This window comes from Carcharodon carcharias, chromosome 3 (genome assembly GCF_017639515.1).
Source record: "Carcharodon carcharias isolate sCarCar2 chromosome 3, sCarCar2.pri, whole genome shotgun sequence".
NCBI classification, from domain to species: Eukaryota; Metazoa; Chordata; class Chondrichthyes; order Lamniformes; family Lamnidae; genus Carcharodon; species Carcharodon carcharias.
The window spans coordinates 38,639,086-38,666,244 of NC_054469.1; the positions used below are offsets into that span (position 1 = coordinate 38,639,086).

Below are 27,159 nucleotides of genomic sequence, written 5' to 3' on the forward strand. Positions count from 1 at the left end.
CAGCATTAGTAAAAGGAATGCTCTTTTCCAGTGCTAGGGCATTCGCTTGTGAACACTTCCCCTCCTTTGTTTCAATTGTTGGTGAATTCTTAGACTTATCCAATAACTCTATGGTTATAGAGTATGCGTCAAGAATGACTTGCTGAACGTCATTTTGCACAAAGCACAAAGTAGGATTATGGGGCTCATTTGTAATCCAGTCAGCATCAAATGTTTTTTTCAAGGCTTTAGTCTCTTCATTACAACATTCTGAGAGATGCCCATTTACAAAGCTAATTCTGTTCTCAATCAGTGGATGGATATTTTGCAGAGCCTCTAAACCTCCAAGTGTTGCATTTGGAGCAGATGAAACTTGCCTATATGTAGAAAGATTTTGAATCTTAAGAGTCTGTGCAGTTTTTCCATTCAATAAATTTTCTTTAGCACCTTTCAGACTGTCAGTACATTGTTTTAAGCAGATATCAGCATTGTTTTCTACAGCAGAGAAATTATTGATGGTAAATTCAGTTTCACTGCTTGCTTCTGTATTGTCAGCTGAAAATACAACAGCAGAATACTGATTTTGTTTACTAAAGTTCATCTCTTTTTCCTGTTGATTTTTCATCTTTGTTTCTGTAGTTGGTCTGACCTCAGAATCCCAGACAGCATCATTAGTAAGCAAAATATTTCTGATTTCATCCACTTCTGTTACAGCAACACTAGCACTGCAGTCAATGTCAAACGGCCGAGAGATAAATGTATTATATGTTTCAATAACGGAATCTTGTTCAGCTGAAAGAAGTCTTGAATTTTCCAATACAGTTTCTTCACACACACAGGGCACTTGCAAATTGAGATCAGCTTGCACAATATCATCAATGCACAGTGATACAAGTTTTCCGCTATCTTGGTTACCACCACTTCTTTGATTGAGTATCTGCTCCTCAACGGTAGAATTACTGAAATAAGCTACAGCATCTAACTTCGAACAAGAACTGGATTTCAAACTCTTCCCTCCTGCTTTCACAGGCTCAAATACTTGTTCAACAGAAGGTACAGATAAGGGTTGTAATGAATTTATATCCGAATATTTATCTTCCAGAGGTTCCACATACATTGTGACATTACCTAACCTAGTCGCTTGATCCTGTTGCACTCCAGTCTCATTCATTTGACTGGTAAACTCTGTTTCCAGTAAAGTAGATGGTGCACAGACTACATGAATAGGAATTAGGTTACCTTCACAACATCGATTGCAATAGCCCAACTTTGAATTAGAGTTTAAAATTGGTATTCTTTCTATCAGAGAATGGCCAGACAATGAATTATTCAACTTTGGCAGCACTGCTTGCCTAATTATAGAAGAGTCAGAGATAATACTTTTGCCACTTCTTACTCCATCGTGCTGTTGTGCAGCTGTGGTTGGACACATACTTTCGGATTCCAACACATTCAGCTTGCTTTGTTGATATTTATCAACTCCTGTGCCTTCAAATTTAGTGCTATATTTTGCAGGGGCATTTCTCTCTTCTTGGTTTGCCTCACACAGGCATTTGGCATGATTGTAAATATTTGCATATTTTGGAGCACAAGTGTCTGAACAAATGAAGTCATTTACTTCAGTCAAGTTCTCAGAAAGTGAAGACTTTACAAGGCTGTGTTTCTTATCAACGCTGGGTTGAGTATTAAGATTATCAATACTTCCTGCTTCATTTTTGGCCTTTTCTGCAGACAGGAGATTTGATTTTGGCATTAGTAATATAGCAGTTTGTGCATCAGTGTATACTTGAGTGGAAAAGCCATGCTTCTTCACCGTGTCCACATCTACTGTCATCGATTGTGCTATTTGAACTACATCCTGATCAGAAACAGCTGCTGTGCTTAAAGGACAGCATCTTGAAAAATCCACAGCAGTATCAACAGACCATGTTAGGCTTTGCTTTCTCTCAGCTGCAACAGCTGAACAGTACAGATCTGAAGCAATTTGATTATAAGGAAAAACAGGTGCCCCTTCATCATTTTCTACATCCTCCAGATCTATTGTGCAGATACTATAAAAATCTTTGGTTCTCGATTTAATATCTATTTCAAACGAAAAGTTACTGGTATCCAAGAAATGTTCTTGTATGTTATGCTGTGTTGCAATACATTGAATTCCCTCAGCCTTGCTATTTTTACCATCATTTTCAACCTCTACCATTAGTGGCAGACATGCAAATTCTTGCTGCTGCGAATGAGAATTCTCAAAAATCATCTGGCAACTTCCCAAATTTGCACCATTTAAGCAAACCTTCTCCTCAGGGTGCATAAGCACGACCTTATCCTCTGGATGATACCGGCCCACTTGAGATGGTGCACCATGAACAACATTTTCAGTTCCTTGTCGCTCAGATTTTTCATCCATTTTAACAGGATTACATGACTTTCTGTAGTTCTTTTTCATATGTTCCTTGCCTTTAACATCCAAGACTTTTTCCTTCAACGGATCAATAGGCTTCCATATACTGCCTATTTGTACATTTGACATATCATTTGTCAGGAACTCTTCACTGACTTTGCTTAGATTTTCAGCTTGCTGCAAACACGTTTGATTATGGTCAAAGGGTTTTCTCGTCAGCAAAAGCCAGATCATGTGTCTGCTATTTTTCAACCATCCTTTGTGGGTATCCACACTCGAATTAACAGCCTTCAGCTTGCCATATTCTTGAGCCTGTTCGTCCAAGTTCCCATTCTCAGCCATCGCCTTAAGTATTGACCCTGGATTCTGGAACCAGTTTTCAATATCTGTTTCACTTCCTGCACTTGGCAACAAACTTGTTCTTTCAGTGACATTTCTGGTCAGCAAAGGATTTCTCTCTTTACTGAAGCAGCAACCCATAGTGAGGAGTTACTGCAACAATCCTTCACACTACAAAGCTTAGAGTGCTATGAAACAAACTTCCAACTGGCTTAGCCAACACCCACATACCAAAAATAGCATCTTTTAGTCTGTTTAAAATTTCATGTGCTACTGCCACTCAAAACTGCATAGCACAGCTGGGTTAACTCAGTCTAAAACTAATAGATTTCTACCTAGTGCTGTTAGATTTTACAATGGAGGCATATTCGTCATTAAGCCTGCATTCAGCAACTACTACAATTACAATCTTAAGCAAACTGCTGGCATTCCAGATTTTAATTTTGAAACTTTCTCCTCCCACCATCCCAGCTCAAATTATGGCTTAAACACTGAACCAAGAATCGACAAAAAAGATGTCAAGATAGCATTAGTTTCTTCTACTACTTCTTCTTATTAAAAAATCATGCTGATCCATTTATCTGACTAAATTATTCTTATTTGGCCTTGCTGTCTAAAGGAGCATGAAATGGAGCTGTGCTGATAAGTTTATTTTCTGTAGGGGAAAAAAAAATCTCAATTTCAGCCGGTTTCAGATTTCAGTTTAGACCATAATCAAAATATTGCACATTAATTTTCTGGACGAGCACCACCAAAATTCTTTAAAAAAATGCAAGGAAAAACACAATAAGTTATTACCTCAGGATAGCAGTAACACAATAATAAACTCAAAAGCAGAAGCTTGTAACAATCAAACAGCCAAAGTAATCTTAACTGATCAACAGCAGCATTACCAAGAATGGGGAATTATAGGTCTCAAGTTTTCCCTTCATTCGTCTGTTAATGCTAAGCTTGCTCAGGATTAAGTATCAAGGTATGAAGTCTACAACAGGTAAAGACCCAAGCATGGCTGTTGTGACTCGAAAGGATCTAGAATTTAGGGTAAGTGATCCTCATTCAGACAGATTAAAAAACAATCCAGGAAAATGAGTACACATAAGGCAGACACAGGTTCAGCCAGGGCAATATGCACTCCTCCACCAAATGGCCATTCCAGATTGGAACCAGCGCAAACAAGAGACATCTATTTAATTGCAAAAAGTAATGGCAACAAAACAGACATTCCAGGTTTCATTTTCATAAGTCCACCTACCACCACCTTAAATGGCAACATTACCACAGCAAAATTTTAAAATAAACTTCAAAGGATTGATCAACTCTAAATCAAATGAACAAAAAACAGCAGATTCTGAGCATCTTAAGCATTTATACATCTGGTGCTATTAAGAAAATGCACAGAGAAAGGCCCCAAGCAGCGCTCAAACTTTGCTCACTCAGCAACAGCCAAACTTCATCATGAAAGTTGCTGAGCGGTCACCCGGTTAGAAAAGTGAATATAATTTCTGCAACTGGTCATTGACAATGTAAAATTTCGACTACACAAATCCCAGCTTCAAAGCATAGTCTTCTAACAATTCAAAATATCTGTTCTAAAAGGTAGTATGGGTAATGAATATTTCAATGCCAAACACACATTGTGTATATTCTTCCACTTAAGCAACCTGCATTATGGAATTTGACAGTAGAGAGAAAAATTGCTCCCTTTGGTGGTAGGATTGAGAAAGAGGGGGCACACATTTAAAGTAACTGGCAAAAGAAGCAAAAAGCAAAACTTTTTGAAAAAAACTTTTTCACAGGAAGTGGTTATAGTCTGGAATGCATTGCCTAAGTGTGGTGAAGGCAGGTTCAATCGAGACATTCTAAAGGGAATTAGACTGTTATCTAAAAAGGAAGATTGTGAAGGGTTACAGGGAGAAGGCAGGGCAATGGCACTAGGTGAATTGCTCATTAAGGAGGGCTGGCGCAGACATGGGTTGAATGAACTCCGCCTGCACTGTAGAAATTCAGTGATTCTGTGAAGACTGTTCCCGATGTCCCTTTCCAATTAAATCTGCTGGCAACCAGGGAACAATGATTGCACTGAGAAAAGATTTGCACTTATATGGCACCATCACAATCTCAGGATGCTTCACAGTTGCTGTTATGCAAGAAAAGCACAGCAAACTTAGACAAAGAGCAATGTTATAATAACCAGACAACCTTGCTTTGGAGAGATATAAACATTGGTCAGGACACCAGAGATACAGGGGAAAGAGCGCGAGATGGGGGGGGGGGGAGCGAGATGGGGGGGGGGGGGAGCGAGATGGGGGGGGGGGGGAGCGAGATGGGGGGGGGGGGAGCGAGATGGGGGGGGGGGGGGGGGGGGAGCGAGATGGGGGGGGGGGGAGCGAGATGGGGGGGGGGGGAGCGAGATGGGGGGGGGAGCGAGATGGGGGGGGGGGAGCGAGATGGGGGGGGGGGAGCGAGATGGGGGGGGGGGGAGCGAGATGGGGGGGGGGGGAGCGAGATGGGGGGGGGGAGCGGAGGGGGGGGGGGGGGCGGAGGGGGGGGGGTGCGGGGGGGGGGGGGGGGAGCGAGATGGGGGGGGGGGGAGCGAGGGGGGGGGGGGGGGGGAGGCGAGAGGGGGGGGGGGGGGGGGGGGGGGGGGGGGGGGGGGGGGGGGGGGGGGGGGGGGGGGGGGGGGGGGGAGCGAGTATGGGGGGGGGGGGGGGAGCTGGAGGGGGGGGGGGGGGAGCGAGAGGGGGGGGGGGGGGGAGGGCGAGAGATATGGGGGGGGGAGCGAGATGGGGGGGGGGAGCGAGATGGGGGGGGGGTGCGAGATGGGGGGGGGGGGAGCGAGATGGGGGGGGGAGCGAGATGGGGGGGGGGGGAGCGAGATGGGGGGGGGGAGCGAGATGGAGGGGGGGAGCGAGATGGGGGGGGGAGCGAGATGGGGGGGGGGAGCGAGACTGGGGGGGGAGCGAGATGGGGGGGGGGAGTGGGGGGGGGAGCGAGATGGGGGGGGGAGCGAGATGGGGGGGGGGAGCGAGATGGGGGGCGGGAGCGAGATGGGGGGGGGAGCGAGATGGGGGGGGGAGCGAGATGGGGGGGGGAGCGAGATGGGGGGGGGGAGCGAGATGGGGGGGGAGCGAGCATGGGGGGTGCGAGATGGGGGGGGGAGCGAGATGGGGGGGGAGCGAGATGGGGGGGGGAGCGAGATCGGGGGGGGAGCGAGATGGGGGGGGAGCGAGATGGGGGGGAGCGAGATGGGGGGGAGGGAGCGAGATGGGGGGGGGAGCGAGATGGGGGGGGGAGCGAGATGGGGGGGGAGCGAGATGGGGGGGGGAGCGAGATGGGGGGGGAGCGAGATGGGGGGGGGAGCGAGATGGGGGGGGGAGCGAGATGGGGGGGGGAGCGAGATGGGGGGGGAGCGAGATGGGGGGGGGAGCGAGATGGGGGGGGGAGCGAGATGGGGGGGGGAGCGAGATGGGGGGTGGGAGCGAGATGGGGGGGGAGCGAGATGGGGGGGGGAGCGAGATGGGGGGGGGAGCGAGATGGGGGGGGGAGCGAGATGGGGGAGGGAGCGAGATGGGGAGGGAGCGAGATGGGGAGGGAGCGAGATGGGGAGGGAGCGAGATGGGGAGGGGAGCGAGATGGGGGGGGGAGCGAGATGGGGGGGGGAGCGAGATGGCTGGGGGGGGAGCGAGATGGGGGGGGAGCGAGATGGGGGGGGAGCGAGATGGGGGGGGGAGCGAGATGGGGGGGGGAGCGAGATGGGGGGGGGACGCGAGATGGGGGGGGGAGCGAGATGGGGGGGGGAGCGAGATGGGGTGGGAGCGAGATGGGGTGGGAGCGAGATGGGGGGGGAGCGAGATGGGGGGGAGGGCGAGCGAGGAGGGGGGGGAGCGAGATGGGGGGGGGAGCGAGATGGGGGGGGAGCGAGGTGGGGGGGGAGCGAGGTGGGGGGGGAGCGAGGTGGGGGGGGAGCGAGGTGGGGGGGGAGCGAGGTGGGGGGGGAGCGAGGTGGGGGGGGAGCGAGGTGGGGGAGGGAGCGAGGTGGGGGGGGGAGCGAGGTGGGGGGGGAGCGAGGTGGGGGGGAGCGAGGTGGGGGGGGAGCGAGGTGGGGGGGGAGCGAGGTGCGGGGGGAGCGAGGTGGGGGGGGGAGCGAGGTGGGGGGGGAGCGAGGTGGGGGGGGGAGCGAGGTGGGGGGGGAGCGAGGTGGGGGGGGAGCGAGGTGGGGGAGGGAGCGAGGTGGGGGGGGGAGCGAGGTGGGGGGGGAGCGAGGTGGGGGCGGAGCGAGGTGGGGGGGGAGCGAGGATGGGGGGGGGAGCGAGATGGGGGGGGGGAGCGAGATGGGGGGGGAGCGGGATGGGGGGGGAGCGAGATGCGGGGGGGAGCGAGATGGGGGGGGAGCGAGATGGGGGGGGGAGCGAGATGGGGGGGGAGCGAGATGGGGGGGGGAGCGAGATGGGGGGGGAGCGAGATGGGGGGGGGAGCGAGATGGGGGGGGGAGCGAGATGGGGGGGGAGCGAGATGGGGGGGGAGCGAGATGGGGGGGGGAGCGAGATGGGGGGGGGAGCGAGATGGGGGGGGGAGCGAGATGGGGGGGGGGGAGCGAGATGGGGGGGGGGAGCGAGATGGGGGGGGGAGCGAGATGGGGGGGGAGAGCGAGATGGGGGGGGGCGAGATGGGGGGGGAGCGAGCGATGGGGGGGGAGCTGAGATGGGGGGGGGAGCGAGATGGGGGGGGGAGCGAGATGGGGGGGGGAGCGAGATGGGGGGGGGGGGGAGCGAGATGGGGGGGGAGCGAGATGGGGGGGGGAGCGAGATGGGGGGGGGAGCGAGATGGGGGGGGGAGCGAGATGGGGGGGGAGCGAGATGGGGGGGGGAGCGAGATGGGGGGGGGAGCGAGATGGGGGGGGGAGCGAGATGGGGGGGGGAGCGAGATGGGGGGGGGAGCGAGATGGGGGGGGGAGCGAGATGGGGGGGGGAGCGAGATGGGGGGGGGAGCGAGATGGAGGGGGGGGAGCGAGATGGGGGGGGGAGCGAGATGGGGGGGGGAGCGAGATGGGGGGGGGAGCGAGATGGGGGGGGGGAGCGAGATGGGGGGGGGAGCGAGATGGGGGGGGGAGCGAGATGGGGGGGGGGAGCGAGATGGGGGGGGGAGCGAGATGGGGGGGGGAGCGAGATGGGGGGGGGAGCGAGATGGGGGGGGGGAGCGAGATGGGGGGGGGAGCGAGATGGGGGGGGGAGCGAGATGGGGGGGGGGAGCGAGATGGGGGGGGGAGCGAGATGGGGGGGGGAGCGAGATGGGGGGGGGAGCGAGATGGGGGGGGGAGCGAGATGGGGGGGGGAGCGAGATGGGGGGGGGAGCGAGATGGGGGGGGGGAGCGAGAATGGGGGGGGGGAGCGAGATGGGGGGGGGAGCGAGATGGGGGGGGGAGCGAGATGGGGGGGGGAGCGAGATGGGGGGGGGGAGCGAGATGGGGGGGGGAGCGAGATGGGGGGGGGAGCGAGATGGGGGGGGGAGCGAGATGGGGGGGGGGAGCGAGATGGGGGGGGGAGCGAGATGGGGGGGGGGAGCGAGATGGGGGGGGGAGCGAGATGGGGGGGGGAGCGAGATGGGGGGGGGAGCGAGATGGGGGGGGAGCGAGATGGGGGGGGGAGCGAGATGGGGGGGGGGAGCGAGATGGGGGGGGGAGCGAGATGGGGGGGGGAGCGAGATGGGGGGGGGAGCGAGATGGGGGGGGGAGCGAGATGGGGGGGGGAGCGAGATGGGGGGGGGAGCGAGATGGGGGGGGGAGCGAGATGGGGGGGGGGAGCGAGATGGGGGGGGGGAGCGAGATGGGGGGGGGAGCGAGATGGGGGGGGGGAGCGAGATGGGGGGGGGGAGCGAGATGGGGGGGGGGAGCGAGATGGGGGGGGGAGCGAGATGGGGGGGGGAGCGAGATGGGGGGGGGAGCGAGATGGGGGGGGGAGCGAGATGGGGGGGGGAGCGAGATGGGGGGGGGGAGCGAGATGGGGGGGGGAGCGAGATGGGGGGGGGAGCGAGATGGGGGGGGGAGCGAGATGGGGGGGGGAGCGAGATGGGGGGGGGAGCGAGATGGGGGGGGAGCGAGATGGGGGGGAGCGAGATGGGGGGAGCGAGATGGGGGGGGGGGAGCGAGATGGGGGGGGGGGAGCGAGATGGGGGGGGGGGAGCGAGATGGGGGGGGGGAGCGAGATGGGGGGGGGGAGCGAGATGGGGGGGGGAGCGAGATGGGGGGGGAGCGAGATGGGGGGGGGAGCGAGATGGGGGGGGGAGCGAGATGGGGGGGGAGCGAGATGGGGGGGGGAGCGAGATGGGGGGGGGGGGAGCGAGATGGGGGGGGGAGCGAGATGGGGGGGGGAGCGAGATGGGGGGGGGAGCGAGATGGGGGGGGGAGCGAGATGGGGGGGGGAGCGAGATGGGGGGGGGAGCGAGATGGGGGGGGGAGCGAGATGGGGGGGGGAGCGAGATGGGGGGGGGGAGCGAGATGGGGGGGGGAGCGAGATGGGGGGGGGAGCGAGATGGGGGGGGGAGCGAGATGGGGGGGGAGCGAGATGGGGGGGGGAGCGAGATGGGGGGGGGAGCGAGATGGGGGGGGGAGCGAGATGGGGGGGGGAGCGAGATGGGGGGGGAGCGAGATGGGGGGGGAGCGAGATGGGGGGGGGAGCGAGATGGGGGGGGAGCGAGATGGGGGGGGAGCGAGATGGGGGGGGAGCGAGATGGGGGGGGGAGCGAGATGGGGGGGGAGCGAGATGGGGGGGGGAGCGAGATGGGGGGGAGCGAGATGGGGGGGGGAGCGAGATGGGGGGGGGAGCGAGATGGGGGGGGGAGCGAGATGGGGGGGGGAGCGAGATGGGGGGGGGGAGCAAGATTTGGGGGGGGGGGAAGACCGAGCTCAGACAGGGTCTCAGTTTAATGTCTCATCCATAAGAATATTTTGTTCAATTGACCGCGTTACAATGTTTACTACCAAATGCATGATTTGCAGTGAATTAGAACAAATACTGCAGATTCAGAATCTGAACTTAAATGCAGCAGGAACAAATGATATAAAGACCTCTGGCAGCTGATAAGGGCCATGCGTTTTAGACAGTTGTGCAATTAGCACAGACTGAGTTTAAAACCAGGTTCTAAACGATCAAAGTTCTAAATCACTACAACGCCCATCCTTTTCCACATGACTTTCCAACATGATCACCATCACAAAAGCTGCATTCGGACCAACTGGTCTGCTGCAAAAATGCTGCAGCAACTACTGATAAAGTTCTGCTTGCCAATTACTTAAGGATAACGAGCCCGAGAAAGAGTTTTGCACAAGCCTCAGATGCAATGAATTCCTGATTTTGGCACATACCTGATACCTTCATCTTCCTTCTCACCCCATCTTCTTCCAGACCTGAATGCTTAATGACACTATACACTGGGTCAAATGAAAACAAATTCCTATTTACCTGTTATCTTAACCAAAACACTAACATCCAGTAATTTATTTTCAGAATTAAAAGCACTCAGCAACAAGCTGTCAATCCAGCTATTTTCATTAAAACAAAGGCAACCAGAAAGAGGTTATCTGATTTGCGTTTGAGACTTATAATTGACCCAAGAATTGCAAAGCCAAATCATTAATCTGCCCTTTGTCCAAATGTTGATGGACCTGCTTTGCACCTCCTGTATTTAGTGTTTCAGTTTCTATCATAATTATGTTGATCTGAGTGATCAAAATAGCATAATTAGAAACATACGTTTCTAGCAACTTACCAGAGGGGAACTGTCGACAACTTCTTGCACTTGCTGCACCTGCGGTTCAGCCACAACTTTAGTGTCCTGGTCAGAAGTCATGAGCCGTCTGCTTTTTGGCTCCGTAGAGAGAATTTTGCTCGTCAAAGAATCTGTAAATCAAAATGTAGATGAGCAACTGTCTCAGGTTTACAAATACATTTAAATAGGATTTAATATTGAATTTTAATCAGACATTTCTTTTTACATTCTCATTTCTTTATGAAAGCAATGAGGGGCCAGTGCAAATTCATTAGGGTCTCATTAGTGATAAGCTGCTGATACAAAGACTTGAGAAATTGGGGCTTTTTCCACAGTAGATAATGGGCCGAATCTTCCGTGGAGTGACAAGCACCACTGGATTGCCATTCCAATATTCCTACCAAGCTCTGGAGCACCACATTTCTCACCTGGATTTCTGACCCAGGTCTGCTGAGAAGCGTGGCAAATGGCTGCTCCTGAAGTCCTGCAGTATAGTCTAGGAATCTCAAATTAAACAGCACAGGAGACCATTTGGCCCATTGTGTCTGCACCAGTTCTCCAAATGAGCATTATGGCCTAGTGCCACTGCCCTGCCTTTTCCCCATATCTCTGCACAGTATTTGAATAGGCACAATGTAAAGCCCCCTTGAATGCCTCAATTGACAGGGGTTGTTGGAGGAAACAAAGTCACAACCTTTTTATGGCACTAGCTACTGTACAAATTGTCTGTGTCACTGACAAGCTAGGAGAGAAGGCAAGTGGGTGGATGAAGGGGTGGTCAGCAGTGTAGTTACCAAGGACCTAGAACTGGTTTTAATCCTTCTAATTTTTCCTAGGTAGCTATTCTGCTAATAAAATCAGAACCATCCAAAGTCTAACTTTAAACCGGAGTTTCAGAGAGTTCCAGGCGCAGGGTAATTGCCCACTGAAAGTTGAAACATACCGGGCAATTTCCATGTAACCACTGCGTGGGGAGGCTTAAAAGGGGTCCCTCGACACATCATCCACAGAACAACCATCCAGAAAACAGATGACCTGGGTCAATATATTGGGAGATTACCTGGTTCAAGTCTTTTTAGTGATGGTCTACTTTTACTAATCAGCAAAATGGTAACATAGTCATAAATTTAAAACGTTCAAAATTAACTGAGAGAAAAAAGTGTTGCAATGTGGAATTCTCTTTGTTACAAAGTCCATTAGTTATCAGGGAAGCTCAGTGCTCAGGAGGATTATAATGCTATGGAAAATGAGCAGAGTGGCTAGTTATGGATAAAATGCTGATGAGGCTTAAAATGGACAAAAGAACTTAAATTTCTTTTGTCTTTCATAACCACAGAATGACCCAAAGCATCTCACCATCAAAGTGGTACTTGTTGAAGTGGTGTCACGAACGTAATGCGGAAAACATTTTTTTTTAATCAATTCATTCATGGGATGTGGGCTTCGCTGGCTAGGCCAACATTTATTGCTCATCTCTAGTTGCCCTTGAGAAAGTGGTGGTGAGCTGCCTTCTTGAACCGCTGCAGTCCATGTGGTGTGGGTACACCCGCAGTGCTGTTAAGAAGGGAGTTCCAGGATTTTGACCCAGCAACAATGAAGGAATGGCGATATATTTCCAAGTCAGGGTGGTGAGTGACTTTGAGGGGAACTGCCAAGCGGTGGTATTCCTACCTATCTGCTGCCCTTGCTCTTCTAAATGGTAGTGGTCATGGGTTTGGAAGGTGCTGTCTAGGGAGCCTTGGTGAATTCACAGAGTGCATCTTGGAGATGGTAGACACTGCTGCTCCTGTGTGTCAGTGGTGAAGGGAGCGGATGTTTGTGGATTTGATGCCAATCAAGCGGGCTGCTTGTCCTGGACGGTATCCAGCTTCTTCAGTGTTGAAGGAGCTGCAATTATCCAGGCAAGTGGGGAGTATTCCATCACACTCCTGACTTGTGCTTTGTAGATGAGGGACAGGCTTTGAGGAGTCAGGTAGTGAGTTACTCGTCACACAATTTCGAGCCACTGACCTGCTCTTGCAGCCACAGTATTTATATGGCTTGTCCAGTTCAGTTTCTGGTCAATGGTAGCCTCCCTCAGGATGTTGATAGTGGGGGATTCTGTGATGGGAATGCCATTACACATCATGGGGCAATGGTTGGATTCTCTCTTGTTGGAGATGGTCATTGCCTGACACTTGTGTGGAGATGTTGGCAGGCTTAAAAGTGGACAAATCTCCAGGTCCGGATGATTTGTATTCCAGACTGCTGAGGGGGGGCAAGGGAGGAGATCGCAGGAGCTCTGACCCAAATTTTTAATTCCCCTCTGGCCACGGGGGAAGTGCAGAGGACTGGAGAACAGCTAATGTGGTTCCGCTATTTAAGAAGGTTGTAGAGATAAGCCAGGGAACTACAGGCCAGTGAGTCTCACATCAGTGGTAGGGAAACTATTGAAGAAAATTCTGAAGGAGAGAATCTATCTCCACTTGGAGGGGCAAGGTTTGATCAGGGATAGTCAGCATGGCTTTGTCAGAGGGAGGTCTTGCCTAACAAATTTGATTGAATTTTTTGAGGTGACCAGGTGTGTAGATGAGGTGGTGCAGTTGATGTGGTTTATATGGTTTTCAGCAAAGCCTTTGACAAGGTCCCACATGGGAGACTTATAAAGAAGGCAAATGCACATGGGATACTGGGTAATTTGATAAGGTGGATTCAAAATTGGCTTAGGTTATAGGAGAGAGGGTGATAACAGAAGGATGCTTTAGTGGCTGGAAGCCAGTGTCCAGTGGCATACCACAAGGATCTGTGCTCGGTCCCCTATTATTCGTCATTTATATAAACAACATGTGGGGGGGTAGGATTAGTAAGTTTGCAGATGACACAAAGATTGGCTGGGTGGTCTTAACCTCACTCTTAAGTGAGGTTGAGTGTCTTGGGCTACAGGAAGATATAGACGGAATGGTCAAATGGGCAGATAGAATTTAACCCTGAAAAGTGAGAGGTAAATACACTTTGGAAGGAGTAATTTGACAAGGAAGTGTTCAATGAACAGCATGACACTAGAAAGTTCTGAGGAACAAAGGGACCTTGGCGTGTGTGTCCATAGATCTCTGAAGGCGGAGGGGCATGTTAGTGGGGTGGTGAAAAAAGCATATGGGACACTTGCCTTTATCAATCGAGGCATAGATTACAAAAGTAGGGAGGTCATGTTGGAGTTGCATTGAATCTTGGCAAGGCCGCAGCTGGAGTACTGTGTGCAGTTCTGGTTGCCACATTATAGGAAGGATGTGATTGCACTGGAGAGGGTGCAAGGGAGATTCACCAGGATGTTGCCTGGGATGAAACATTTGGGTTGTTTTCATTGGAGCAGAGAAGATTGAGGTGCAACTTGATTGAGGCGTACAAGATTATGAGGGGCATAGACAGGGTAGATAGGGAGCAGCTGTCCACCTTAGTTGAAGGGTCAGTCACGAGGGGACACAAGCTCAAGGTGAGGGGACGGAGGTTTTGTGGGGGGGGGGGTGGCTGTTTTTACCCAGAGGGTGGTGACGATCTGGAATGCGCTGCCAGGGTGGGTTGTGGAGGCGGCTTGCCTCATATCCTTTAAAAACTACCTGGATGAGCACTTGGCGCGTCATAACATTCAAGGCTATGTGCCAAATGCTGGTAAATGGGATTAGGTATGTAGGTCAGGTGTTTCTCACCTCGTGTTGGTGCAGACATGGGCTGAAGGGCCTCTTCTGCACTGTGAATCTATGAATGTTACTTGCTACTTGTCAGCCCAAGCCTGGATATTGACTGTTTCAGTAACTGAGAAGTCACAAATGGCACTAAGCATTGCGCAATCATCTGCAAACATCCCCACTTCTGACCCTATGATGGAAGTTCATTGATACAGCTGAAAATGGTTTGACCAAAGGCAGTACCCTGAGGAACTCCTGCAGCGATGTCCTGGAGCTGATATGACTGGCCTCCAAAAATCACAACCATCTTCCTTTGTGTTAGGTATGACTCCAACCAGCAAGCACTTGAAACGCCAAAGCATACAGGGCTACAGGCCAAGTGCTGGAAAATGGGATTACAATAAATAAGTGCTTGATGTCCGATGCAGACATGATGGGCCAAAGGGCCTGTTTCTGTGCTGTGTAACTAAGACTCTATAACCTCACAGCCTTATGACTCAATTTAAGATATGGGCACCATTAGCAATCAAGGTCCAGCATTTATCGCCCATCCTTAGTGGCCGAGGACAAAATACATTTATATTCACCATTGTGCAATTCTAGAAGTAAAAAAATCTTTGGCTACTATAGTGAATTTCAAATTATGGTTATTTCTCCCATCACACCCAGTATTCCAGATGTGTTAACAACGTAAACAGAATAAAAAAGGTTAAACACAAAGGTTAAATACAAATGACAGCAACTTCTGTTGCAGGCTGCAAATCTTCAGTAGTTTCTTAACCATTCGCTACCCACTAATTCTAAAGAGATTATGGGATAACAGGGGCAGTAGCAGCATGGATAAAACAGACTAAGAAATAGAAAAGTTATGGTAGCTGGTTGATTTTCAGACTGGAAGGAGGTATGAAGTGGCGTTCTCCAAGGTTCAGTACGAAGATCACTGTTTTGATGTACTGGGCACAATTCTGAAATTTGAAGATGACGAAGCTAGGCAGTGTAGTGAATAGTAAGATCGTAATAGACTTCAAGAGGACAGACAGGCTGGTGGAATGGGTGGATACAAATGAAATTCAATGCAAAGTGAAAGATTATGCATTTTGGTGGGAGGAACAAGGAAAACAGCAAACTAAATGCTATTTAAAAGAGGTGTAATAATAGACATATGGTCGGGTGTTTGTGGGGGGGGTTAGTGGTGGTAGGAGATGATTGCCTGTGCTCAAACCTTGAGGATCTTGAGCATGTTAACAAAGCAGTTCATGAAGCACATGGAATCATCCTTGGAAGTTAAGCTAAACCTATATCAAACACTAATTTGACCTCGGCTGGAGTACTGCATCCAATTCAGTGGCGCCTCTAGGATGAAGATTTGGAGAGGGTACAAAGGAGATTTACTAGGATGGTTCCAGGAATGAGGGATGAGTGATTTGGACAGACTGGAGAAGCTGGGGTTGTTCTCACTAGAGCAGAGAAGGCGAAGGTGGAGATTTGACAGGTGCCTGGATATTTAAACCATATCATGATTTGAGTAAATCAAGAGAAACTGTTTCTAAGGGCTGAACAGTCGATAACTGGAGGACACAGGTTTAAGCTGAACGAACCAGAGGTGACTACTTTTTAAAAGCAGCAAATAGTTAGGATTTGGAATGCACTGCCTTTTCGGCTAGTGGATCAGATTCAGAAGCAGCCTTCAAAAAAAAAGCAGGAAATTGGATAAACATTTGGGAGAAAAAAGTTGCAGGGTTATGGGAGACACATGGCTGGGGGGGGTGGGTGAGGAGATACTGAGACCAACTGAATTCCTCTTTGAAAGAGAATGAGCTCATTGAGTATGAAATAGTACACAGCTAGAGTATTGAGTGCAGTTCTGGAGTCTGCATTATAAGAAGGATGTGATTGCACTAGAGAGTGCAGAGATTTACCAGGATGTTGTTTGGGCTAGAGAATTTTAGTTATGAGAGATTGGGTAGACTGGGGTTATTTTCTCTGGAATAGAGGAGATTGAGGGGGGACATGATTGAGGTGTATAAAATTCTGAGGGGCATAGCTAGGGTAGACAGGAAGGAACTTTTCCCTTTGGTGGAGGGATCAATAACTAAGGGACATAGATTTACGGTAAGGGGCAGGAGGTTTAGAGGACATGAGAGGAAGAATTTTTTCACCCAGAGGGTGGTGGGAATGTGGAACTCACTGCCTGAAAGGGTGGTAGAGGCAAAAACCCTCAACATTTTAGTATTTGGATATGCACTTGCGATGCCATGGCATACAAGGTTATGGGCCTAGTGCTGGAAAATGGGATTAGAACAGTTGGGTACTTGTTTGACTGGTGCAGATTCGATGGGCCGAAGGGCATTTTTGTGTGCTGTAGACCTCTATGGCACTATATAAACAAGTTTCTTTAGGAGGAGGAGCTAGAAAAAAAATTGACAGAAGGTGCACAACACCCCGCCAGTCAGTTATGATAGAGCTGGCTTAATACACATGGATAATAACATCCCTGGAGCTTTGCTGGAACAGGGTAAGCCAGAGCCTGAAAGGTTAGTGATAAAAGGAACTGAAATAGCAAGTTTGGAGGAATTCACAGGACAAACCAAGCTGAGCATTTTGCAAAGCAGTCACCAATTAAGCATGATTCTGGCCTCAATAATGGCTTTGGAACTTCAGCACAACTACTGCGCCCACTTACAGTTCAGCAGAAACTGCAAGCAGTGTGCAAGTTGGGTCCCCATTTTGGAGTAAGGAGGGGATGAAAACACATCAGTACATGGGGTGATGCTATTTGCGTTTTCCACCCCCTACGTTCTGTTACAATTTAAAAACTCTGCGCACCCGTAACTTCCCATTTTAACAGTGGGTCCACATATAAAATATCAATTTGTCAGCTTTCTCCATACAAACTGAACTCATTTCCAACATTTTCAGTTTTCTATTAGATTTCCAATGTTGCTTTTTATGAAGAATATTGAACCTTTTGGGAGCCTCCTCTGTTTGGCAACAGGCTGAATATGCACTTAATGCTCAGTTATCCCGATTTATGGACTGCACTGCAAGTGTACCCTCTTCTCTTCAGCACAGGATTCTTTGTGAAATATTAACTTGACACTTTTTTCCCCCAGAAAATTCCCAAAAATCGAAGTATAAAACAGATCTTTCTTGGAAGCGTTACAATGTGAAGTCTAATAACCCTGAGTAAACTGGCTTAGAGGAAACTCTAAATAGAGGTCATGGTAGCATGGACACATGCACAAAGTAGAATGCCCCAAGAATCACTTGGAGTTATTTCTAACTTACATACCCTATATGATGGATTCAAGGGAGGTCTTGTAGCATAATGGGTAGCATCTCTGCCTGAATTAAAAACTCCAGGTTACAGGTCCACTCCAGAACTTTTTATTCATTCACAGAAAGTGGGCATAACTGGCTAGACCAGCATTTATTACCCTTTCCTAATTTCCCTCGAGTAGGCAGCCTTCAAGAGCAATTAGGGATGGGCATAAATGCTGGCCTAGCCAGGGACACCCACATCCCAGGAGTGATTTTTTTAAAAAAGGTTTTGGAGTGGGGCTCCAACCCAGAGCCTCTGGCTCAGGCAGGGACACTACCCATTATGATACTTGATAGCTACAGAAGGTGCATTCATAACATGGTCAAACAGGTTGATTATCAAACCGTAAATCCTTCCAATATGCCTATCTTAGGCAGTAAGCGGGGGAGGCCTGGTCATCCATGCTTGATGCAAACTGGTGCCCCTCAAGTTATAGCCTCTACCGACAGGCTAGTGACCTGATCCACAAAAAACTATGAAAACAGATGTAAGCACGTGAATTATCTGTCTTATATGCTCCTAGGTGTGGGAAGCGAACAAAATAAAGTATTGGATTGAAATAATTTTTCAGGTTGAATTAAATTCATAGGACATTAAAATTAGAGAACGAGTTGCAATATTAAGCAAAGTAACTACAGAGCAAGCTTGACAAAATTTGCTGGCAAGAACCAAGGCAAATGAAATCAAGTAGTTACATGAATTCAGAGACAAAAATTAAATAAGCGACATAATAAAATGGTGAACTGGGAGAGACACTCAAAGATTGGGATGTCACTTGCCATGTTTAGGCATTATGGAGTAAATAGTAGAAGAACAGAATACTGAGCTATATTACCTAAAGAGGAAATCATGCTGAAGTTTAGTGTTCTGGCCAAGTTGCAACCTACAGGGAGGGTGTTATGCAAAAAAGATGGCACTTTCAACAGTGCAGCACTTCAGGTATTAGCTTAGACTGCGTGCTTTAGTCACGAATGGAAGCTTGAATCCACTACTTTCCCATGCGAAGATGTCCACACTTGCATTAAGCCAAGCTTTCTTAATCAGCCTTTTCCCAAAGAGCTGCACAGAAAAAGGGCTACAAAGAAAGCTAGGTTCAGTGGTAGTGCAGGCCTTTGAATCAAAAGGTAGTGTAATTGAGACCCCTCCATGCAGGAGTTGAGCATACAATCTCGACTGGGAGATCAGTAATTAGGGTGTGTCACATTTTTGAAAGAAAGTGCCATTAACAACACTTCAAAAAGTACTGATTGGAAGTAAAGTGCTTTGGAGGTCTTGCAGTCATGAAAGGCACATGAGAAATATGATGTTTTTTTTTTAATTTAGATTCTAGCAAATATAAACACTGGCCATGTTCACAATCCAGTAATCAGTTTACATTTCAGTAGAATACAAACTATTTAAATTGCCCAGTCAGTTAAAGAAAGAATGGCAAAAGAAGAAAGGAGGGGATGGACTAGTAATCTCGAGACCCAGGGCAATGCTTGGGGGACCCGGGTTGGAACCCCACCATGGCAGATGGTGGAATTTGAATTCAATAAAACTCTGGAAGTAAAAGTCGAATGGTAACCATGAAACCATCACCGATTATTGTAAGAACCCATCTAGTTCACTAATGTCCTTTAGGGAAGGAACTCTGCCGTCCTTACCTGGTCTGGCCTACATGTGACTCCAGACCCACAGCAACATGGTTGACTCTTAAATGCCCTCTGAACAAGGGCAATTGTGGATGGACAATAAATGCTGGCCTAGCCAGTGATGTCCATATCCCATAAATGTTAAAAAAAAGCTCATGTCTCAAACTTGTCAAAACTTTTATCACACTAAATTGCAAACATTTTGGAAATTCTGCACTATAGTATTTTAACACATCTAGGGGCAGATTATTACACATCATTACCCCATTTAATTCCAATTATGGCTCTACAAAATTAAACACTTCATTTGAAGAGATTCAAACCCAAGGTTTATTACCCACTCTCCTTCCATGTTATCCAGTTTTACAGCAACTACAATTTGCATTCATATTGCTTCTTTAACTAGATTCAAAGTTAGTGTAGTAACAAAGAACAGTTTATCCATATGTTGTCACCTTTACATGCTAATAATAAATATTTAGAAGATACCCAAACTTGTTCCCAATGATCTTTCCCAATGATGTTCCACAATCAGTTAATTTCATCAAACTGCTTATCCTTGTGACTTTGAATTATGATTTCTAATTTTTAAATATAAATTTACACATTGACTGAATCCACCACTAGATAAGTTGTGGAGGACAGTCTCCAAAGGGACATAGTTTAAGTGAGTGGGCAAAAATTTGGCAGATAGAGTATGTGGGAAAATATGAACATGTCCATTTTGGCAGCAAGAATAAAAAAGCAGTATATTAATTAAATGAAGACAGATTGCAGAACTCAGTGGTGGACGGATCTCGGCATCCTGGTACATGAATCACAAAAAGTTAGTATGCTGGTACAGCAAGTGGTTAGGAAGATAAAATGTAATGTTATTTATTACAAGGGAATAGAATATAAAAGCAGTGAAGTTTTATTGCAGCTGTACAGGGCCTTGGTGAGATCACATCTGGAGTACGGTGTGAGAAATGGATTTAAATTATTTTTGGGGAATAGTGTGTTATTTTGTGAAGGAAGCTGTGCATATATGATTTAATTAAGCTGAGCAGAGATTAATAGGAGGCAGGTTGTCTGGGAAGTTTAATACATGAAAAAGGATAGAGTTGTTAGGTTTGAGGTACAAGTAAATAGTTTGGATCTAATATTTGCATTTTTAGATAAGTGCAGAGTTTGTTTAAATATCAAAGGAAGTCAGAGGTGACAAGAAACATGTTTGCATCTTGGTGTTGCATAGGTAAACAGAAGGGGGATATTAAACTTTATTGACCCGAAAGCAAAGACAAGATAGAAACATGAAAGAGCTTATATTTGGAAGGACGAGAGTTTCAAAGAGGTGTGAGAATCGGAGATGAAAGGGGGAAAAAGGGGTACTGTAGCTTAGAGCTGTAGGTGTTGAGCTGGAGCTGAGTTGGGAATTATGGCTCTGGGCTGGGAAAGATGTAGCTTGAAGCAGCCATCCCGTCAAGCCAGAAAAGTCTTGTTGTATAACTAATTTTTAACTGTGCAACTGCAATCTTGTGAGCTTAAGTTTGTTTTTATTCTTGTTAAAACTATAACTTTTAATTTTTTTAAAAATCACAGAAGTGTTACTGAACTTCTTGCTGAGATCAGTACGTCGTCTTCTCGTTTACAGAATATTAAAAAGGTAATGGCCTGTAAAACAAGATTCCTTCTGGGATTTGATTTGTGCAGCAATTAACATCGGCTATGGTCATAACAACTGTGTATAAGGGTATAATTGCACTGAAAACCGTTCAGAGAAAGTTCACTTGACGGATTCCTGGGATAAAGGTGTTGCTTTATGAAAAATGTTTGGGCCCGAATCCATTCGAGTTTAGAACAATGAGAGGTGATCTTACTGAAAGATCCTGACGGGACTTGACAGGTGGATGCTAAAAGAATGTTTCCCCTTGTGGGAGAGATAAAAACTTGGGGAAAGTTTAAAAACAAAGGATTTCCCATTTAATACAGATGAGGAGAATTTTATTCTCTGAGGGTAGTCTGTGGAATTCTCTCCCCCAGAGAACAGTGGAGGCAAGGTCACTGAATATTTTTAAGGTTGAATTAGATACAGGAAGAGAGAGAGGTCACAATCAGATCAGCTATGACCTTATCAAATGGTGATGAAAGCGCATAAAGGCCAAATAGCCTACTCCTGCTCATAATTCATATGACCATATGCAGATGGGCAAGAAAAACCCCTCCTAGTTTGATTTGTTTGCCAATGCTATGCACTTATGTCCTCTAATGCTAAGGGAACAAAAAAAATTCACTCAGACATTCTGTCCCCTCAAAAGCATCACAACCCAATTGAAGGCAGATGTGTCATAATCAGCAAAATGATCTACCCATGAAATCTTCATTATGTGGATGGTCAATTAACTGGAATCCTTTTCCACTTTTTAATTGGTCAGTTTGCTGTTCCAATGTGCAAATATTGCAACTACTTAATATTTATCTGCCAATCCTTAGTCCATCCCTTTAAATTGATGATTTTTTCTGAAGGATGTCATCTTTGTGATTTAGCTGTACAGCTTTGTTTTCCTTTAGTATAAAATTACCACAAATGAATGATAGGTCACTAGAGCAGGTCTAAATGCTCCTTAGTTCTTGTTCTTCTCCCCGATTACTATCTCAGCTTTCTCACAAAAAGGCAACCAAAGGCAATTGGCAGCCAGCTGATCTTGCCACTCATACATGAGCCTCAACATTCTTCATAAGCCTTGTATGTGGAAACTAATCAAGTGACTTGGGATAACAAAATCAGTCAATTTTATCCTCCAGATGTAACCTGCTGCTTCTACTTCCATGCTGTTCTTGAATCATTTCAGTGTGGCTCAGCTGGCAGTAGTCACTTGAGTCAGAGAATAATAGGCTCAGGTAGAGGAGAATCAATTCAGTTATGGATTTCATCATGGATTCCAGCACAACAAGAATGTTGAATCAGTGTTGAAGATGCTAAAATTTGTATTTGTTGGTTTCCCATTATTCCAGTAAGTTTACAGCATCAGTCCTGAAAATATTAGTTTTACTTTGATAGACAAAGGAGTCAAGGGTTATCGGGGAAGATAGGAAATTGGAGTTGAGACCACTGTCAGATCAGCCAAGATCTTACTGAATGGCACAGTGGGCTCGAAAGACTGAATGGCCCACCCCTGCTCCCAAGTCCAATGTTCCTATGTACTCAGTACTCGTCTGATCATACATAAACAGCTTTAAGAACTACCGCTGATTTTCAGTGAAGGTTGCCAATTTATTCCTGGGGAACAAAAATTCTGAATGTTTGATCTGTGCCCAGAGATATTTAATTGCAGAAACATAGGATTGAGGGGTGTAATAATGTCCACATACTTAAAACAAAATAAATTAACAAATGAAATGGCATGGTGCCTTTCTTCTCAAAATCCCAAAACATTTTGCAGACGATATAATCAATGAAGTACTTTTTGAAGTAACAAAGCAGTCAATTTGCACACAAGCTCCCATAAACAGTAATGTGACAACGATCAGATCAACTGTTTTTGTGATGATGAATGAGATAAATATTCACTAGGACTCCAGGGATAACTCCCTTGATCTTTTTTGATTAAAAAAAATGCAGTAGAATCCTTTACATCCACCTGAGGGGGCTGACTGGGCCTCAGTGTAACGCTTCATCTCCAAAAGTACCACACACTCGATACAGCACTGGATGGTTAGCTTTGATTTTTGTGATCAAATTCTGAAGTGGGACTTGAGGCCACGTTTCTCCTCAATGGGGGCGTAGATATTATTTTATGTCTAATTTTGTCACAATAGAACGTTCAAAAAACATGTGTGCTCTGGGTTACACTGGCAAATCAGGTTATGTGCTCAAGTTTGCAGTGGAACTGGAGCTCATGACTTTCAAACTCGAAGAGTGTACTTAAAAACAAGAGTGGAACTGATATTTTACAATTGCAACTGGACAGTACAATATGCAAAAACATTCTATTTCCCCTGCTGACTTCAAACCAAAGCTTGAACAACACAAGATCAAAGCCTAGATAGAACTCTAAATATTTGCATCCTTTAGAGTACACATTCACATATACCCTTCACCTCCAATGAAGGTCAACTGACTCAAATTTTGAACTCTAGCTTTATTCCAACCAAGTGCACATTCCTGTTTGAAGTTTCAATTTCAAAATCTCCGCTCCATTTCAATGAAATTACAAAACCACTCCCGAAAATTGCCTGAAGCAAAAAGTCATTTTTAGGAACAGAAAAAGTTGCAAATCAAGTTGCACTTTAGAACTTGAGCATACAAAATGGAGGCAGCCAAGAGTATACTACAAAAGCAGCACAAAATCACTGGAAACACCAACCTTTAAACTGGACATTAAAATGGACATTGCCTCTTTCTGCTCACATTTATGTTGAAGATGTGGCTATTTCAAGAGTAGCAGGAGTCATGTCCTGCTCAACAATGTTCCCTCGAATACACAAACACATTAACTAGAGTTCATCTTAAGTGATGCATGTGGGATTCTGATATGCAAAAGATGGCTGAATTGTCACCTGTTTTCTGTATACGCTTACAAGATGATCAGGTTTCACTGGGTGCTGGAGCCAAATTGTCAAACTGCACTTATTGTTCAGACTTGCTCAACAAATAGCTGGTACTTTCAATGCCTAAACTGCGTACCTAAAATCCCAGGAATCTCTATATAAACACAAATTTCGAACTTGATCAGTTTTACTCCTGAGGCTTGCCCAAATTCTAGCTCTGCGACTCAGGACAAAGAAACTCCAAGGACCATGTAGAAGAAGCAGCTATGACCTCTGTCAAAAAATATCTAAACCTAGAACTGTTCATATAACAATTTTGTTAACCACCTGGAAAAGTTAGCAGACAATTGGAATTGCATTTTCCCAATTTCATCACCCATGGAACATCGGAAACAATGGACTCAATACGGAATCATACAGGACACTGGACCAAGGGCCAGCAGCATTTTTTTAAAGCCAAAAAGGCTTCTTAACCAAATTTGCTTAATCTAAAAACTATTCAGAGCTGAATGACAAATTCCAGAATTTCTAAACCACATCATTGAAGGTGGCATTGAGAGGGTGCAGAAGAGAGTCACATCCTGAGCTTTACCAATAAAGTCACAGTATAAAGGCAAGGTAGTTACAGTAAACAAAACACTGGTTTGGCCTCAATTGGAATGCTGCATCCAGTTCTCGGCACCACACTTTAGCAAGGGTGTTGAGGAATTAGAGAGGGTGCAGGAAAGAGATTTCTGAATTTATCAATAGAAACAAAAAAGATTAAACTGGACCGAACACTAAGCTATTTTCTTTTTGATGTTTTGTCATTCAAGACATCTTTAAAACGTAGAATTCAATCAATTTTTTCAGCCATTGATTCTCGCAATAAATAGAATAAGTACTTGCCCCACCTATGTATTAGAAACAATAATGTTCACAACCATAAAACCTTTCCTTGAACTAACAGCATTATCTTTAACCGTGGCAGAGCTAAACCATGCAAACAAATTTACAGCACATTGTTTAAATAATCATGTAAACCCACAAGAAAATACACCCCTTACTTTTCTTGACCTAATTTTCTTCGGCTATTTTCCAAGTTAATGTGATCCAACTGGAAAAGGTTGGAAACAGCAGATGGGATACTGAACATCTGCAGGCTGCAGACCCTGCACTAGACCACACATAGGCTACTTTACTGTCCTGCAATATTCTAGTCCAGAAAAAACATAACTAGCAGTAGGTAATTCAGCCCCTCGAGCCTGCCCCACCATTCATTACAATGACTGATCTCATTTCAGCCTCAACTCCAATTTCCCAACCTTTCCCCACAACCTTTCAACCCATTACTAATTAAAAATCTGTTTATCTCCTCAAATTTATTCAGTGTCCCGGTATCCACTGCGCACTGAGGTAGTGAATTCCACAGATTCAGGACCCTTTGAGAAAAGTAATTCCTCCTCATCTCTGATTTAAATCTACCATCCCTTAGCCTAAAAATATGGCTTCTCATTCTAGAATGCCCCAGAAGAGGAAACATCTGTCTCACGTCTACTTTGTCTATCCCCTTTAGCCTCTTATATACCTCAATTAGATGTCCTCTCATCCTTCTAAACTCTAGCAAGTATAGGCCTAAACTGCTCAATCTCTCCTCATAAGGCAAGCTCCGCATCTCTGGAACCAATCTAGTGAACCTCCTCCAGTGCAACTACATCCTTACTCAAGTAAGGGAACCAAAACTCTGCACAGTACTCCAGGTGCGGTCTCACCAATGCCTTATACAGTTGCAACAACACTTCCCTATTTTTATACTCTATTCCTTTAGCATTAAATGCCAAAATTCCATTTGCCTTCCCTATTACCTGCTGTACCTGCAATCGCTTTCAGCGATTCATGCACGAGGACACCCAGATCCTTCTGCACAAAAGCATTCTGAAGTTTCTCTCCATTTAAATAATGTCGCCTTTTTATTCTTCCGACCAAAATGGATAACCTCACATTTATCCATGTTAAACTCCATGTGCCAAATTTTGGCCCATTCACCTAACCTGTCCATATCCATTTGTAAATTTCTTATTTCTTCATTGCAACTCACTTTCCCACCTATTTTGGTGTCATCTGCAAATTTAGCTATAACACCTTCTATCCCTGAATCCAAGCCATTAATATAGATTGTAAATAGTTGGGGCCCAAGGACTGAACCCGTGGCACCCCACTAGTTACAGCTTGCCGTCCAGAAAAAGACCCATTTATCCTGACTCTCTGCTTTCTGTTGGTTAGCCAATCCTCTATCCAAGCTAATATATCACCCCTTACTCCGTCTTATCTTGTGTATTAATCTTTTGTGCGGTACCTTATCAAAGAACTTCCAGAAGTCCAGATATACAACATCTATAGAATCCCCATTATCCACTTTGCTTGTCACATCTTCAAAGAACTCCAGCAAATTAGTCAAACACATCAAATATGATTTACTCTTCATAAAACCATGCTGACTCAGATGGATTGCATTTTGACTTTCCAAATGCCCCATTACTACTTTGTTAATAACGGATTTCCCAACAAGGGATGTTAAACTAACTGGTCTATAATTTCCTACTTTCTGCCTCCCCCGCTTTTTGAATAAGGGCATTAAATTAACATTTTTCCAATCCACTGGAACCTTTCCAGAATCCAGGGAATTTTGGAATATTATAGCCAATGCATCCACTATCTCCGCTGCCACTTCTTTTAAGACCGTGGGATGTAGGCCATCAGGTCCTGGGGACTTGTCACCCTTTAATCCTTTAGTTTGGTCAGTACTTTTTCTCTAGTGAGGGTGATTGTTCTAAGTTCCTCTTTCTCTATACCCCCTGCACTACCTGTTACTATTGGGGTGGCACTAGCGTCCTCCACTGTGAAAACTGAGGCAAAATATTGATTAAGCGTCTCTGCCATTTCTGCGTTCCCCACTATTAATTCCCCAGTCTTGTCCCCCAAGGGACCAACATTCACTTTAGCTACTCTCTTTCCTTTTATATACTTGTAGAAGCTTTTGCTATCAGTTTTTACATTTTGCGCTAGTTTTCTTTCTTAATTTACCTTTGCTCTTACTTTTTTTGTAACCCTTTGTTGATCTTTAAAAGTTTCCCAATCTGCTAGCCTGCCACTGACCTTTGCAATTTGGTATGCCTTAGTTTTTGCCTTTAAGTTATCTTTAACTTCCTTGCTTAGCCATGGATGCTTTTTCCCCCTCTTAGGGATATATTTTACTTGGGAGGAACTGAATATCTCTTTAAAATCTACCGCTGTTCATCAACTGTCCTACCATGTAGTCTTCCTGCCCAGACCACTAGGGCCAAATATGCCCTCATGCCTATGTAAATACTTTGGTTTAACGCCAGAACACTAGTGTGGGACTCAAGTTTCTCACTTTCAAACTGAACTTGAAATTCTAGCATGCGATGATCATTCTTCCCTAGAGGGTCCTTTACTAGGAGATCATTAATTAATCTCATCTCATTACACAAAACCAAATCCAGAATAACCTGCTCCCTGGTTCCACAACAT

At 46.8% G+C, this 27,159-nt stretch overlaps 1 protein-coding gene across 3 annotated transcripts in view; it reads right to left on the reverse strand.

Moving 5' to 3' along the window:
- larp4b (La ribonucleoprotein 4B) overlaps positions 1 to 27,159 on the reverse strand; it is a 131,243-nt gene that overhangs the window by 87,345 nt on the left and 16,739 nt on the right. For all 3 annotated transcript variants that reach the window (XM_041184386.1, XM_041184385.1, XM_041184387.1), the window contains exon 2: positions 10,481 to 10,611. In XM_041184386.1, coding sequence (XP_041040320.1) covers positions 10,481 to 10,561 — 81 coding nt within the window. In that variant the 5' untranslated portion in view covers positions 10,562 to 10,611. The remainder of the gene's footprint in view (positions 1 to 10,480; positions 10,612 to 27,159) is intronic.